The sequence below is a fragment of the Panulirus ornatus genome, chromosome 15 (genome assembly GCF_036320965.1).
Source record: "Panulirus ornatus isolate Po-2019 chromosome 15, ASM3632096v1, whole genome shotgun sequence".
Taxonomy (NCBI): Eukaryota; Metazoa; Arthropoda; class Malacostraca; order Decapoda; family Palinuridae; genus Panulirus; species Panulirus ornatus.
The window spans coordinates 26,706,478-26,719,212 of record NC_092238.1 but is presented as its reverse complement, the minus strand read 5'-3'; the positions used below and the strand labels follow the sequence as shown (position 1 = coordinate 26,719,212).

The 12,735-nt window shown below is 45.7% G+C and overlaps 1 protein-coding gene and 1 long non-coding RNA gene across 2 annotated transcripts in view; one reads left to right on the top strand and one right to left on the bottom strand.

Annotated features, from left to right (window-relative positions):
• Positions 1 to 12,735, bottom strand: part of LOC139753785 (uncharacterized) — a 34,324-nt gene that overhangs the window by 4,481 nt on the left and 17,108 nt on the right. The window lies entirely within an intron of this gene.
• The window catches only part of w (eye pigment precursor family transporter white), a 74,197-nt gene continuing 65,222 nt past the window's right edge, over positions 3,761 to 12,735 (top strand). The window contains exon 1 of the mRNA XM_071670644.1: positions 3,761 to 4,310. Coding sequence (XP_071526745.1) covers positions 4,188 to 4,310 — 123 coding nt within the window. The 5' untranslated portion in view covers positions 3,761 to 4,187. The remainder of the gene's footprint in view (positions 4,311 to 12,735) is intronic.

Sequence of the window (12,735 nt, the reverse complement as noted above, 5' to 3'; positions counted from 1 at the left end):
TCGTTTTCTATTGTGTATTTCTGGTTATGAAAACGAATATCCTCTTTACTGTATGCACTTCAGCTAAGCACTGCCTTGCGTTTTCTAATGACTATCCTCCCTGTACTTCTAGTAATGGCTTACTGAACATTATATATTCAGGGTTTAATACTTCTTATGACGAAGACATCACGGTAAATGTCTTGCGTGTAATCACAATGTACAGATGCTGTCGTGTAAGTAGTGTGAGTGACTATGCTGTAATGGTATTGTATGAATGGTGGTGATAGTGTGGTGGTAGTGATGATGATGGTGATGAGAAAATAGTGATGATGGGGTTGGGTCAATAGTGATGGTGTGAAGATGTTTAGCGTGAAGGCAGAGATGGTGTTATGGTGGTAGTGTGGTCGGCGCAGCGGTTTGGGGTGGTGGGCTGGTGGCCACACGACAGTGTTGGCACTATGGTGGGCAGCGTGGTGACAGTGACAACAATGTTGGAAGCAGGGCTGGTAGGAAGAGAACGTTGCACAAAGAGTGTGACTGGTCTTGATGGCACAGATGTGAACCACAATTATGTGATAGGGTGGTGTTTTTGGAGTGAGGTGGTGGTAATACAGTGATAGGTGGTGGCAGTGCCGGTGGCAGTGCTGGTGAGGTCTGTGGCGCTGGTGGCAGTGTGGGCACGTGACGGTAACTTGAGCGGTCATCCCCTCCTCAGAACCAACACGGCTTCTCTTACCTCAGAATTCTGCCACAAATATGTATGTCCCAATTCTGCTGGTGGCTGAAGCCGTCATTCTGGCGGGACACGTTCTTCACACATTCATATATATCCTTCTTTTTCTTTTCATACTATTCGCCATTTTAGCGTTGGCGAGGTAGCGTTAAGATCAGAGGACTGGGCCTTTGAGGGAATATCCTCACGTGGCCCCCTTCTTTGTTCCTTCTTTTGGAAAATTAAGAAAAAAAACGAGAGGGGAGGATTTTCATATATATATATATATATATATATATATATATATATATATATATATATATATATATATATGGCGTCCTAGCTAGGTCTCTCCGTTGTATATCAACTGATTGTTATATTTCTCTCTTGTGTCTCCCCTGATGATGTGATTATTACACGAAAGTGCACTTGGAAACTTATCGTGTTTCATTTTCCCCGTGGACTCATAGGAATATATATATATATATATATATATATATATATATATATATATATATTGACTAAAATATCCCAATCAAGACCATTTCGTGCGAAAAGAAAAGGTGTAACAAAAAGAGGATCAGGGTTCCCCAAGTGTGTATGGACGACACCCTTAAAGATAGACAGATTATGGGAAGAAGGTAAGATGAATGAAGGAAGGGAGTTCCACATCTTTCCTGTCGAAGGAAAGGCGTATCCTAAAGGTTAATCCTCGTGTTGTCAGTGTCCACACACAAAACATGAGAAGCAGCAGCCAGACGAGTGCCTAAGGCTCAAACCCATGCAGACAACTTACGAAACCAGTGGCCATAATGATATCTGTAGAACAGGTCGAGAGCCGCTGTGGACAGAAAGGGCTGGTTGTAGAAAGGTACATGTCATCATAATACAAGGGTCGTACATGTCAATATGCCACAATGGTCGTAAGGTCGTGAATAGGATCGTATCATCGTGTTCGAGGTGATGACATCATCACCAGTAGGTCAAGAATTCTGGTGAAATATATACGTTTTGGAAAGCAAAATATTCCTAAAACTCTGCTCAACAAATGAACAGTATAAGGATCGTAAACCCTGTGTGTCATGATCATCTACAAGAGTTTCAGATGTACTCTCGTCTCAAGAACTTTGCAGCAGTTATTCCCATGGTAGAAACTAGTTACTGCCTCGTTACTAGCTAGTTTCCACCCCCAATAGGAAATCAGTGGAATACGTCACTCCAAAACAAATGAGAAAACGTCAAGTTACATTTGGACTACCATTTATTGTAATGTTGATGTACGTCTTTGATATTATCGATGTGTTGAAATATCTACAATATTTGGTCCACCTTGACGTGAAGGGATCAAAGATAGTTTAGTTTCGCACTTTCACTCAAGTAATGAAGTAAATGTAGATCGTCATGGGACACTAAACAGAGGATCTATGCTCTGCAGTAGCTTACTGTGAGTTGATTTGTTAATGTTACTGCGCTGAGGGTCAGGTTTGAGACAAGGTGTCACTGAGGACAATGTTGTCAGTTAGTGAGTCCTTATGGGGGTCAGGGGTTTGGAGGAGTTGGATAGTGTTGTCACTGGATGGGTGGAAAGATCGACTCTTGGGGGGTCATCACTCTGGGGTTAGGGAGGGTGGGAGGGGCAGTGTTGCCAGTCGGTGGAAGCCTAAGGCCGATGGGGCTGGTCAGTGTTGTCAGCGGGTGTGTGTGTGAAGGCCTACAATCGTGGGGTGCGGGTGTTTGGTAGCGGCTGAGTGATGCCTCGCTGGGTCACGTTACAGTAGCCAGACACGGTGTAACCCGAGATGACCTCCCCTCTCACTCCTGACCTCCCTTCTCACGTTTGACCTTACCTCCCACTCTCTATCTCCCCATCCACGTTTGACCTCGTATGTCACGCATGACCTCCCCTCTCACTCTTGACCTCTCCTCTCACTTTTGGCCGCCCATCTCACTCATGGCCGCCCCTCTCCCCTCTCACTCCTGACTTCCCCTCTGACCAATTACCTCTGCTCTCCTGATCGGCTGCAAAAGACCATCAGCATATATCGGCTGAAGATCGGAAGGACGCATCGGCTGCGGATCAGGAGGATATATCGGTAGGAGGATATATCATAAGCAGCAGTAGGATAAGGATCAGGATAAGGTATCGGTTAAGGATCAGGATGAGGTATCGGTTAAGGTCAGGATGAGGTATCGGTTGAGGATCAGGATGAGGTATCGGTTGATGATCAGGATAAGGTATCGGTTGAGGATCAGGATGAGGTATCGGTTAAGGATCAGGGGATCGGTAAAGGCTATGAGGATCGAAAGTTAATATCCAGTGGATCAGCAGGTTATATCGGCACATCCCACAGCTTGTTCCCAGGTCACAGCTTCTGACGTATTCAAAAACGTTTAACAAGTATGACAGGCAGAGGTGACGACCATTGGAAGCACTCTGAGTGACCAATGGTCATTGAGAATACGAGGGGCTATTAGAGGCGTGTGTGTGTGTGTGTGTGTGTGTGTGTGTGTGTGTGTGTGTGTGTGTGTATGCGTGTGTGTGACTGCTTGATTAGCGAGTGAGGATTTGAGCTAAAGACAAATCAGGAGAGATGTTAAAGTAAGGAGAGAGAGCTTATAGACAAACTTTGAAAGATTGTGAGAGTGAGGTAGGAACTGAAGACACATCAATGGAGGTGTGAGAATGAGGTGAGAAGGAAGGGTCGAGAGGGAGGGAGGGAGAGAGAGAGAGGGGTAGAGCCGTGTGAGGCGGGAGGTCGAGCTTCGAGGCCGGCACACATCAGCTGACTGGTGGAGACGGCTAGGGGTAGGTAGGCACCGCGCTAGACGGCTCCACGACCCCGGCACGTCAACTTGTCCACCTTCTCCTCGACGTCCGCTGCCGCGAACTCAGTGACTTGAGTCCGAACTACGTAGCTGACACGAGCGGGCGGAGGGGTACGCTCACGACTGTACAGTTACCCCCACATGCACAACCTACGTCCTCAGCTCACCCCTGTAGCATAAATGCTGACAGTTGATCTTATGGGAATTCCAAAATTCTACTAGATGAAAGGAAAGGAAGCTGAAAGGGAAGTGGACTTTTCAAGAATCGAGCGCGAAGTCTCCTGACGACGTGGGACCAGTGCGGTACGCACTGTACTTGGGAATAATGAGAGCAACACCCACTTTACCGTCACTTTTTGATGCTCCTTCCGTCTCGCCGTCAGTAGTGGCCGACTAGTCTACATGTTGCATTTACAGAAGCCCAAAGGAGCGTATCGAACAACGAGCCCAGATGCGCAAAACGGATACCCAACATAGTTGTCATCAGAATTCCTTGCTTGGTGAACGTTCTTCGAAGTTAAAGAAAAAGAATCTAAACGTTTTTACTGGAATTTGACCGCCCGTCCGTGATATCCCGCGGCGACTGTGCTGTGTGGTGTGTGAGAGAGAGAGAGAGAGAAAGAGAGAGGTGTCGGAGGTGTTGGTTCGTGCTGGTGTTGCATTAAACATGGAGAAACAGCAGCTCCTGGCTACAGACAACCACAAGTACGACTCAGTAGAGCTGCGAAGGGGACCCTCGACCAACGGAGGCAGCAGCAGCAGCAAGGTGCGCCACCACAACTCTGAACAGGTAAGTTTTAAGTTCTCGAGGAGGAGGTTTTGATCAGAGGAAAAAACGATAACTATCTCAATGGGTATGATTATAATGTCCGTAAATCAGTGCGTTTGGCCCGCTAGCCATCAACTTGGGTACGGAGACTTAAGGCCTCTGAGTTCGATGTTGACATCCCTGACTTCGATAGTTTAATCCGGCCAAGAATTGCATGATATGTGTTCTTGAGCTGATATACGCACTATTCCTTAAAAGGACAGTGCAGGGACTGAGCTCCTACGACGTGGTAGACGCCTTTTGTCATCTCGGCAAAGACCAAACAGTTTTCTTCACATCGTCCAGGAGATAATGAGCTCTTCTTTGCAAATGTTTTGCAAGACTAAATCTCCTAAAAACGCCTTTTGATATTTCTTTATATTTTCCTTATATATATCCCAGTGTCAGTCGTGGGGGATCAAGTCAAGAGTCACTTGTGAACTGCACGTCACATGTGTGAAAAACTGCGGTTCGTCACATAACTTACGTAGTCTATGTGGAAATGTAACTACAAAGACTAAATCAGATAAAAAGAATATTAAAACTGCAGTCGTACAGCGTTCAAATGAACAGGTGAATATGAATAACATACGCAGATGAACTGTTACGTAGAGGAATGGCAGTACAACGAATTCATCTGATGTCAAATTCTAATTGAGGATTTCACGCACAGACTAGCTAGGCAGTGTAGCTTGTCGTTCCCTCGCATCAAGGGGTCCAGTACAAGCTTTTCCTCACCTCACAAATATATGAATTCCTGAAGATGAAGGCCACTGCAGGGCTACGCTACCAACATGAAGTACACCAAGTGACAGAAGCAGCTGTAGTCGTGGCCACAACAACACAATACACGACAGGAAGCCCTAGGAACAACAGCAGCTGCAGAAACAGCTTTAGAAGTAGCAACAAAAGCCATAAGAACAATACCAGAAGCAGATAAAAACAACAGCAGCAGTAGAGTTGCCATATCCCGTCTCAGTGTCGCCATACCCCACTATCATAGTAGCCATACCCCTTTCGCTATATAGTAGCCATGCCCTGCCCCATACCGTTACCTAAACCCACCCCATAGTAGACGTAGTCCGTCCCGTAGTAGTACGGCTACGGTTGAGAGACTACACAGGCGTGGACGAACCTGTTTTGGCAAAGGGGATCTAGCTAGGCCTTCTGGGCAGAGTGCGTGGGAACACCACACACCAACACACACAACACACGTAGCGACCCTCTAACGCACCAGCGACGCATGCGGCCGTAACACACCAACGCAAGCGGCCCTACCGTCCCTTGGTAACTTCATTTACCTCCGATATACTATTTGCTTTCAGTCCCTTCAATCAGTTATCAATTTCTTTCTCTTTTCGCCATTGCGAATAAAAGAATTCTGTTATACCAGTAGCCACTGTGCATATATGAAAGATAACGCCATCGTAGTTTTGTTTATAGATACCATAATTCTTGCGAGATAAGCATCAATAAATGTGACAGAATTTCCAAAGCAGTGAATCTGATAATCGAACTTTGTATGTGTGTGTGTGTGTGTGTGTGTGTGTGTGTGTGTGTGTGTGTGTGTGTGTGTGTACATACATAGGAGTGAAGACATGATGAATTCATACAAAGTTAAGAGAAGAGACAACACGACTGTAAAACTCTTCCTCCGTAACACACAAATAGCAATCACAAATAGTAATCACAGAAAATGGGATGCATCATCATACAAGAGACTAAATCAAGATATGAATCAAATGGAGAAGGAAATTTAATGACCGAGATGATCAATCGATATATCGCTACGGCTGTCTCATAATTACCTCAAGGACACAGCCCCTGCAGCTTCCAGGCTGCGCCCCTTGCGGGAGCAGTGTCAGATAGGCTCCATTAACTCGGATAGGTTCCCGATGATGCTTTACTTATTGGTCGACGGTGATATTTCGCTCGTGTACTATACACACACACACACACACACACACACACCAATCATTGTAACCCAGGATAAGTAATTACTTGTCTCGTCCATCATGTAATTGGAGGAAAACCCAGAGCTAGTTCTGTTGATCCATAAAGCTGTTTGTGGAGGCCAGGCAGATACTTCAGCTCGTGAGACTTGGCAATAAGCTACGGAGCCTGATCTTGTGAACGGCAATTACAAGTGTAAAATATGTACGTAGTGAAATGTGATGAAAAGTGATGATGATTTGAGACGAATAACTAAATGAAAGATTATGTGACGTGGCAGGAGGGGCGCGGGTGTAGGTTATGTGGTCGAGAGGTTGTGGCAAGACCGTGACTGCGGGGTAAGGGGGGGAGGGGGTTGATATGCTATCACCATCCTTCCCCGTGTCCACACATATACACACACACACACACACACACACACACACACACACACACACACACACACAAGGTAAAACGAAGACAGTTATACAAGTACAATAAAAAAAAGTGTCCACCATAAAAGAGAGAAGAGCAAAGGGTGATGCAGTCACAGCCATTTAGATTTAAAACCAATTTGAAGACGATAACAATAAACACTTCTCCGAAAGATGTAAAGACAAAGTGAAACCATAGCATGAAATTAAGCAAGAGATGTGTTAGGTAAGGTACTTTGATGGTACAGGAATGATGGATGAACAGAACAAATTGAGTCATGAAATCGTGAATGCCGCCAGCACACAGAAGTGTAGAAAGCTATGTGATGGTAATGTTCCAGAGGTGTGGCCTCACGAGTATAAAGCTCCTTATCCATACATTACAAGTACGTCATTACAGATATGGTAGATAATTACATACATGTAAAGTCAATCAAGTGTGTAATTACCTGTTTGTGAGTACGTATATCTACTGTGTGGGGAGGGAGTTTTACACTAGCAGGGCCTTATCTATTGACTGTGTGTGTGTGTGTGTGTGTGTGTGTGTGTGTGTGTAGTGGAGTAATGCGCACCCACATGACACCCAGTACAGACCATCCTCGCCAGTGGAACATCTTGGAGATAATCCGTGAAGACGTACGAGTGACAAGAGATCTTTCTGTGACCTGGTAGTTTTACCTCACACAGCTCAAGTCGCTCGCCAGACAACTCGGCTCTTCTCTCTCTCTCTCTCTCTCTCTCTCTCTCTCTCTCTCTCTCTCTCTCTCTCTCTCTCTCTCTCTCTCTCTCAGGTCTTTTGCCTCACAAGCAACAGACCACTGGATCCTAACGAGGCTGTTTGTGGTCAGAAAAGAACAGAGACATGAAATGATGTGGTAGGAGTAGAAAAATGTACACAGATCTGTAGCCAAGGGAGCTGCAAGTAATGCGAGTCGTGGATTTGAAGCGAATATATTCGTACGAATACATGCACCTCCCAAGGGCTCCAGGCACCGGGTTAGCCATGGCTGACGGAGAGGGAGGAAAGTGGTGTTGGGTGTCGGCCAGCTGGTGCCCGTACAGGTAGGTCTTAGTACCATCGGCACGGCTCACTCCCAGCCCCTCAGATCCTACCACGATTATGGAGGTGATACCAGGAAGGGGATCACAGCGGGGGTGTGGGGGGGGAGAAGGCAGGTAGGGGATTGGGACAGGAGGGAGTGAGGGACAGACGGTTGCGGTGATGGGAGGGGTCGAGGCAGATGGATGACGGAGCAAGGGAGGAGGCAGCAGGCGAGGTTGTGAGTGGGACTGAAGGGACGGGACAGACCACAGATCCTCCTGTCCCGGGATTCTGAACCAATGACGAGGGCACGTCGGAGCCGCGTTGCGTACCAGGAACGTAAGCTACGTACATGACGTAAATGTTTGCGTATAGAGGAGATCGTCTCGAAGCATAGCGATTACGAACTTACGTCCGGTGCGGTATATGACCGCAGATGGTGGGATTGCGTACATACGCGTTAGAGAGAAAAGGGGAAGTGGCGTAGATGGACAACTCTGCGTACAGAAAAGTAGACATTCATTATCGTACAGGGAAATAGCTATACCATAAGTCTAGATACTGTAGGGTGGGATGTAGAGTGCGTCTGTATATGGTGGAGAGTGAGTCTGTCCATACCAAAAAGTTCGAGCTCACGCGGAAGTGAGTTTGTTTGACGAGAATAAAAGAGATCTACTCATACAGGGTTGAAGATGATGAGCTCAAAGGAAAAGGAGATTCGAAGATGAATTAAATCATTCTTATGACCGTTTTTTTTTTTATTCTTCGTTGAGGTTTAGATCGTACAATCATCCTCACACCTCATTGACAAGTAGCCTCATAATTAGGGTGATGCAGCACTACCGGATCTGCTCTCACACCTGCCCTGGACTCAGTTGGGCGAGGGTCGTCAAGGGAAAAGGAAGAGGCAAAGGCGATGTTGACGAAGAGCTGGGAAAGTGATGATGATGATGATGAGGAGGAGAAGGTGAAGGAGGAGGAGTCGAATACAGAGGGAGATAGAGTAAGGGAGAGATTCAGGAATAGTGAGAGAGAGAGAGAGAGAGAGAGAGAGAGAGAGAGAGAGAGAGAGAGAGAGAGAGAGAGAGAGAGAGAGAGAGAGAGAGAGAGAGAGAGAGAGAGAGAGAGAGAGAGAGAGAGAGAGAGAGATGCCTCTGCTCCCAATGTCAGTGATGTAACAACTTTCGTCCACTCATATATGATATCATATACCCCAAGACTACCTATTACCTTGACGTCATACGTGAGGAGAATCATCATCACTGCGATACCATAGGCCACAATACAGCACGTCACCATGACGTCATACGGTATAAGATACTCCAACACCTGACGAAAAAAAAGAAAAGGATACACCACGAATACATACACACCACGAGCCTGCCGAGGGTATTCATATGAATAAGGCAACAACATCCTTCCAGAAAATCAGCTATACACCTATACACACACACACATCAGTCTTTTCGTCTCATTTCAAACTATCCTTTTCCCCTGACCCACCTCTTCTTCCTTTCCTCTAACCACCCTATTCAGAGAGAGAGAGAGAGAGAGAGAGAGAGAGAGAGAGAGAGAGAGAGAGAGAGAGAGAGAGAGAGAGAGAGAAAGTTATATTTCACTGCCATAAAACACTCTCCAATGTAAACATCACTGATAGCTCGTGCTTGCCTATTCTTTTTATGTCACTGACGAGGCTGTACAGATCCCAGTGAAACCAGATGCCATCCCTCCTCCAGTCCCCCCCCACCCTACCCCCTCCCATCCTCACTGTCTGCGACCTCTCAGACGACGTCTCCGAGCTGTGACGACCGCGATAAAGAAAGAGATTCTCAGTTTTCCTCTCTAATGTTCTCCGTCTCCGTGAGAGATCGGGTGGTAACGTGTTTGCTTGTGGTGCGAAGGGCCGGGTTTCAGACGCGGTCACCACAGACATGGACGAACCGCGTCTTGCATTAGTCATCACGTCCCAGGTGCATTTCCACCTTCCATCCATACGCATAATTTTGTCCTCAACCCCCCTATATCACATGTCTCGGGCTCGCACTATCTTATCTCTTCCTTAGATCTAGTTACATGTTCGCGTGAATTTGTCCCCGAAAGGAGAGAGAGAGAGAGAGAGAGAGAGAGAGAGAGAGAGAGAGAGAGAGAGAGAGAGAGAGAGAGAGAGAGAGAGAGAGAGAGAGAGAGAGAGAGAGTGAGCGAGCGGAGGAGGAGGAGGAGGAGTTATGAAGGCCTCAATAAGATAGCATCAAAGGTACCGTTTCTACTCTGGGATGGTACTAAGGGACTTTACCGATATCTGAAGTGACTCCGAAGCACATGTTGCTGCTTTGGCAACAATCATAAATCAAGTGACATTATATGTAATGACGATCACAACTCAAGGCAATATAATCTCACTCAATCGAGGTGCGCTTCTGTCCCCTACGCTGCTTTCTTACATGAAATAATCAGTAAAATCTTCCGCATTAACAGTAATCTTTATTAACCTGTTCAACAAATTCTCAATAAAAATATCAACTTTATTAAGCGACGGATGGAAAAGTTCAACATTATGATCTGTGTACATTTACATTTCCACCTTTACAAGAATATTAATCGTCCATTTTCTTCCGAAACAATCCTTCTCTTATATAGCATTCTAATGCATTCGCGTCGGAATACTGGATGTGAATCCTAAAGCGACGAATTCGAATCCCTCTTCGAACGATTTCTGTCAGGGATACTTTTCTTCATTTATCAATGATACTTTCTCTCGGTGTATTATGTCGAGTTAACTCTTCTGCAAGACAGATAACATCCTGGAATGTCTCTCTGGCAAGCTTGAAATCAGCGGAAAATTGCTTAACACTCGAAATGAACTTCTTTCAATGAGGAGGCAGTATGTACTAATATCATAATTTTTAGCGTCTCATTTGACCCATCAATTTTGCTTCCTTTTTCCTCTATCATGATATCGTGATACTACACACGCCAGGAACACTTCAGTCTGTCCCTCGTTGCTGTCTAGCTAATCATAGTAATAACAGTATTTAGTGGTTTATCAAATCAAATGTAGCCAAAGGCTGAAAAATGTATAGATAATACAAAGACAGCGAGTTGTTAATGGAAGGGGAGAGAGGAGGGTGAAGGAAAGGCTTTATACTGACAATGGGGAGCCAGTCTATTGATTATTGATGATATTCTGGTGGGAAATGTAAGAACGGCGAATTGGCTCGATGCAGTTGTAGCGCCAGCCTGTAACTCGGGGACGAGGGATCTCTGGTGAGAGGAGGTGACGGTGGCGGAATAATGAATTAGTTTCCTCCTGGTTGAAGGTTTTCGGAAGCTCGGGGAACCAATGTGTTTAGCGCTTCTTTATAAGTGATGAAAGAGAGGATATGAGGGACGGAGAATGATCTTGGATACCAATTTTTGTACATTTTCTAGTACCCCATACATCTCATGACCGCTTTTATACGTGCAAGATCTACAGATGATTTCCGTGTTTATCCATCATGCACAGTTGAACAACGCATCCTGCATGACACCCGAATAGAAATCTTTCGTTTGAGTCATCACAAAGCTGATGACCAGCTCTGGAGAACTAACCTGGTGCATGCCAGTCTGTCAAAAACACAAGAGCCACACCCGGAGATATGTACGTCTCGCAGGAGGGATATGCTCTTCGCACCGCAGAGGTGGTGTCGTTGACGAGGAGGAGGAGGAGGGAAAGGGGGAGGAGGAGGTGGGGCGGCACACCTCAGCCTCCCTCAGGTGTAATTCCATCCCCCTCGTCAGATCGCATCGTGTGGACCGTGCACAGCCCCCGGGGACACACACGCACCGTTCGGACCTCAAAACTCGTGCGAAACCCTCAGATTTTTTGCCTTGAACCCCCAGAGGGTAAGGAAGGGACGTGTTGTGTTCCTCCCAGCCCTCGTGAGCATCATGAGGGAATGTTTACCCTCGTAATTGAAACGTTAGACTATCGTTAATTAATCCCCCTTCCTCCTCCTCCTCCTCCGCCTCCCCTATCCCCCCTACGCTTGATAAACTGCCTTCATTAGCGTACCTGCCTCCTCCTCCCTAGCCCTTGTCCTCAGCTGGTTCATGAAGCAGAGGCGCAACACATGGACGGCTAACATGCTATGGAACATTGTGTTTCTGGTGCGTCTAGTGTTTCTTAAGGATGGTCAGGGTGATGCCTGTGGCTGGGTCTAGCTCAGATGACACATACAAGTGTGAGGGTGAAGGACTTGCCATAAGTAGTCGCCGCCCTGCGGTTTTGTGGTAAACAAGGAGAGAATATGTACCTTAAGTGTGATTACCATTTTTGATTACTATTTTTGTTATGGGGAGAGAGTTTTACATATATATATATATATATATATATATATATATATATATATATATATATATATATATATATATATATATATATATATATGTCACTGGAGAAAAGAATAGCTCTTCTATTCCTGAGGGCCAGAGTGGATCAGTAATCACCATCGTTCTAATCCTCGAGTGCTAAAATAATAAGAAGGTTCTCCAGGTAGGTAACTCTCCGCTCGAGTTGTATCTCAAAATATAATTCATGATATATATCCATAGGGTTCTCCACTCTCTCTCTCTCTCTCTCTCTCTCTCTCTCTCTCTCTCTCTCTCTCTCTCTCTCTCTCTCTCTCTCTCTCTCTCTCTCTCTCTCTCTCTCTCTCAGGAATAACGAAATATGAAGTTGACTCATGCCAACTTAAGGGGGTACACAAGTTCTCTAACTGTCTTACGTTAACTTCTGCCTTCATATTTGTCATGTACAAAGACACAAACGTAAAGTTCAACACTCTCTCAAGCGCTCTCAAGCTTCAGGGAGGAAAACGTACTCTCCTGCAGCATACGTGTGCAACGAGTTGAGAAACGAGTGCGTGCAACAGGCAAGGATAAAGTGCACGCCGTGACATGATAGGTGTAATGAAGAGAAAACGGTAAAAAAAATTCTTAAACAGAAAATGAGATCCCG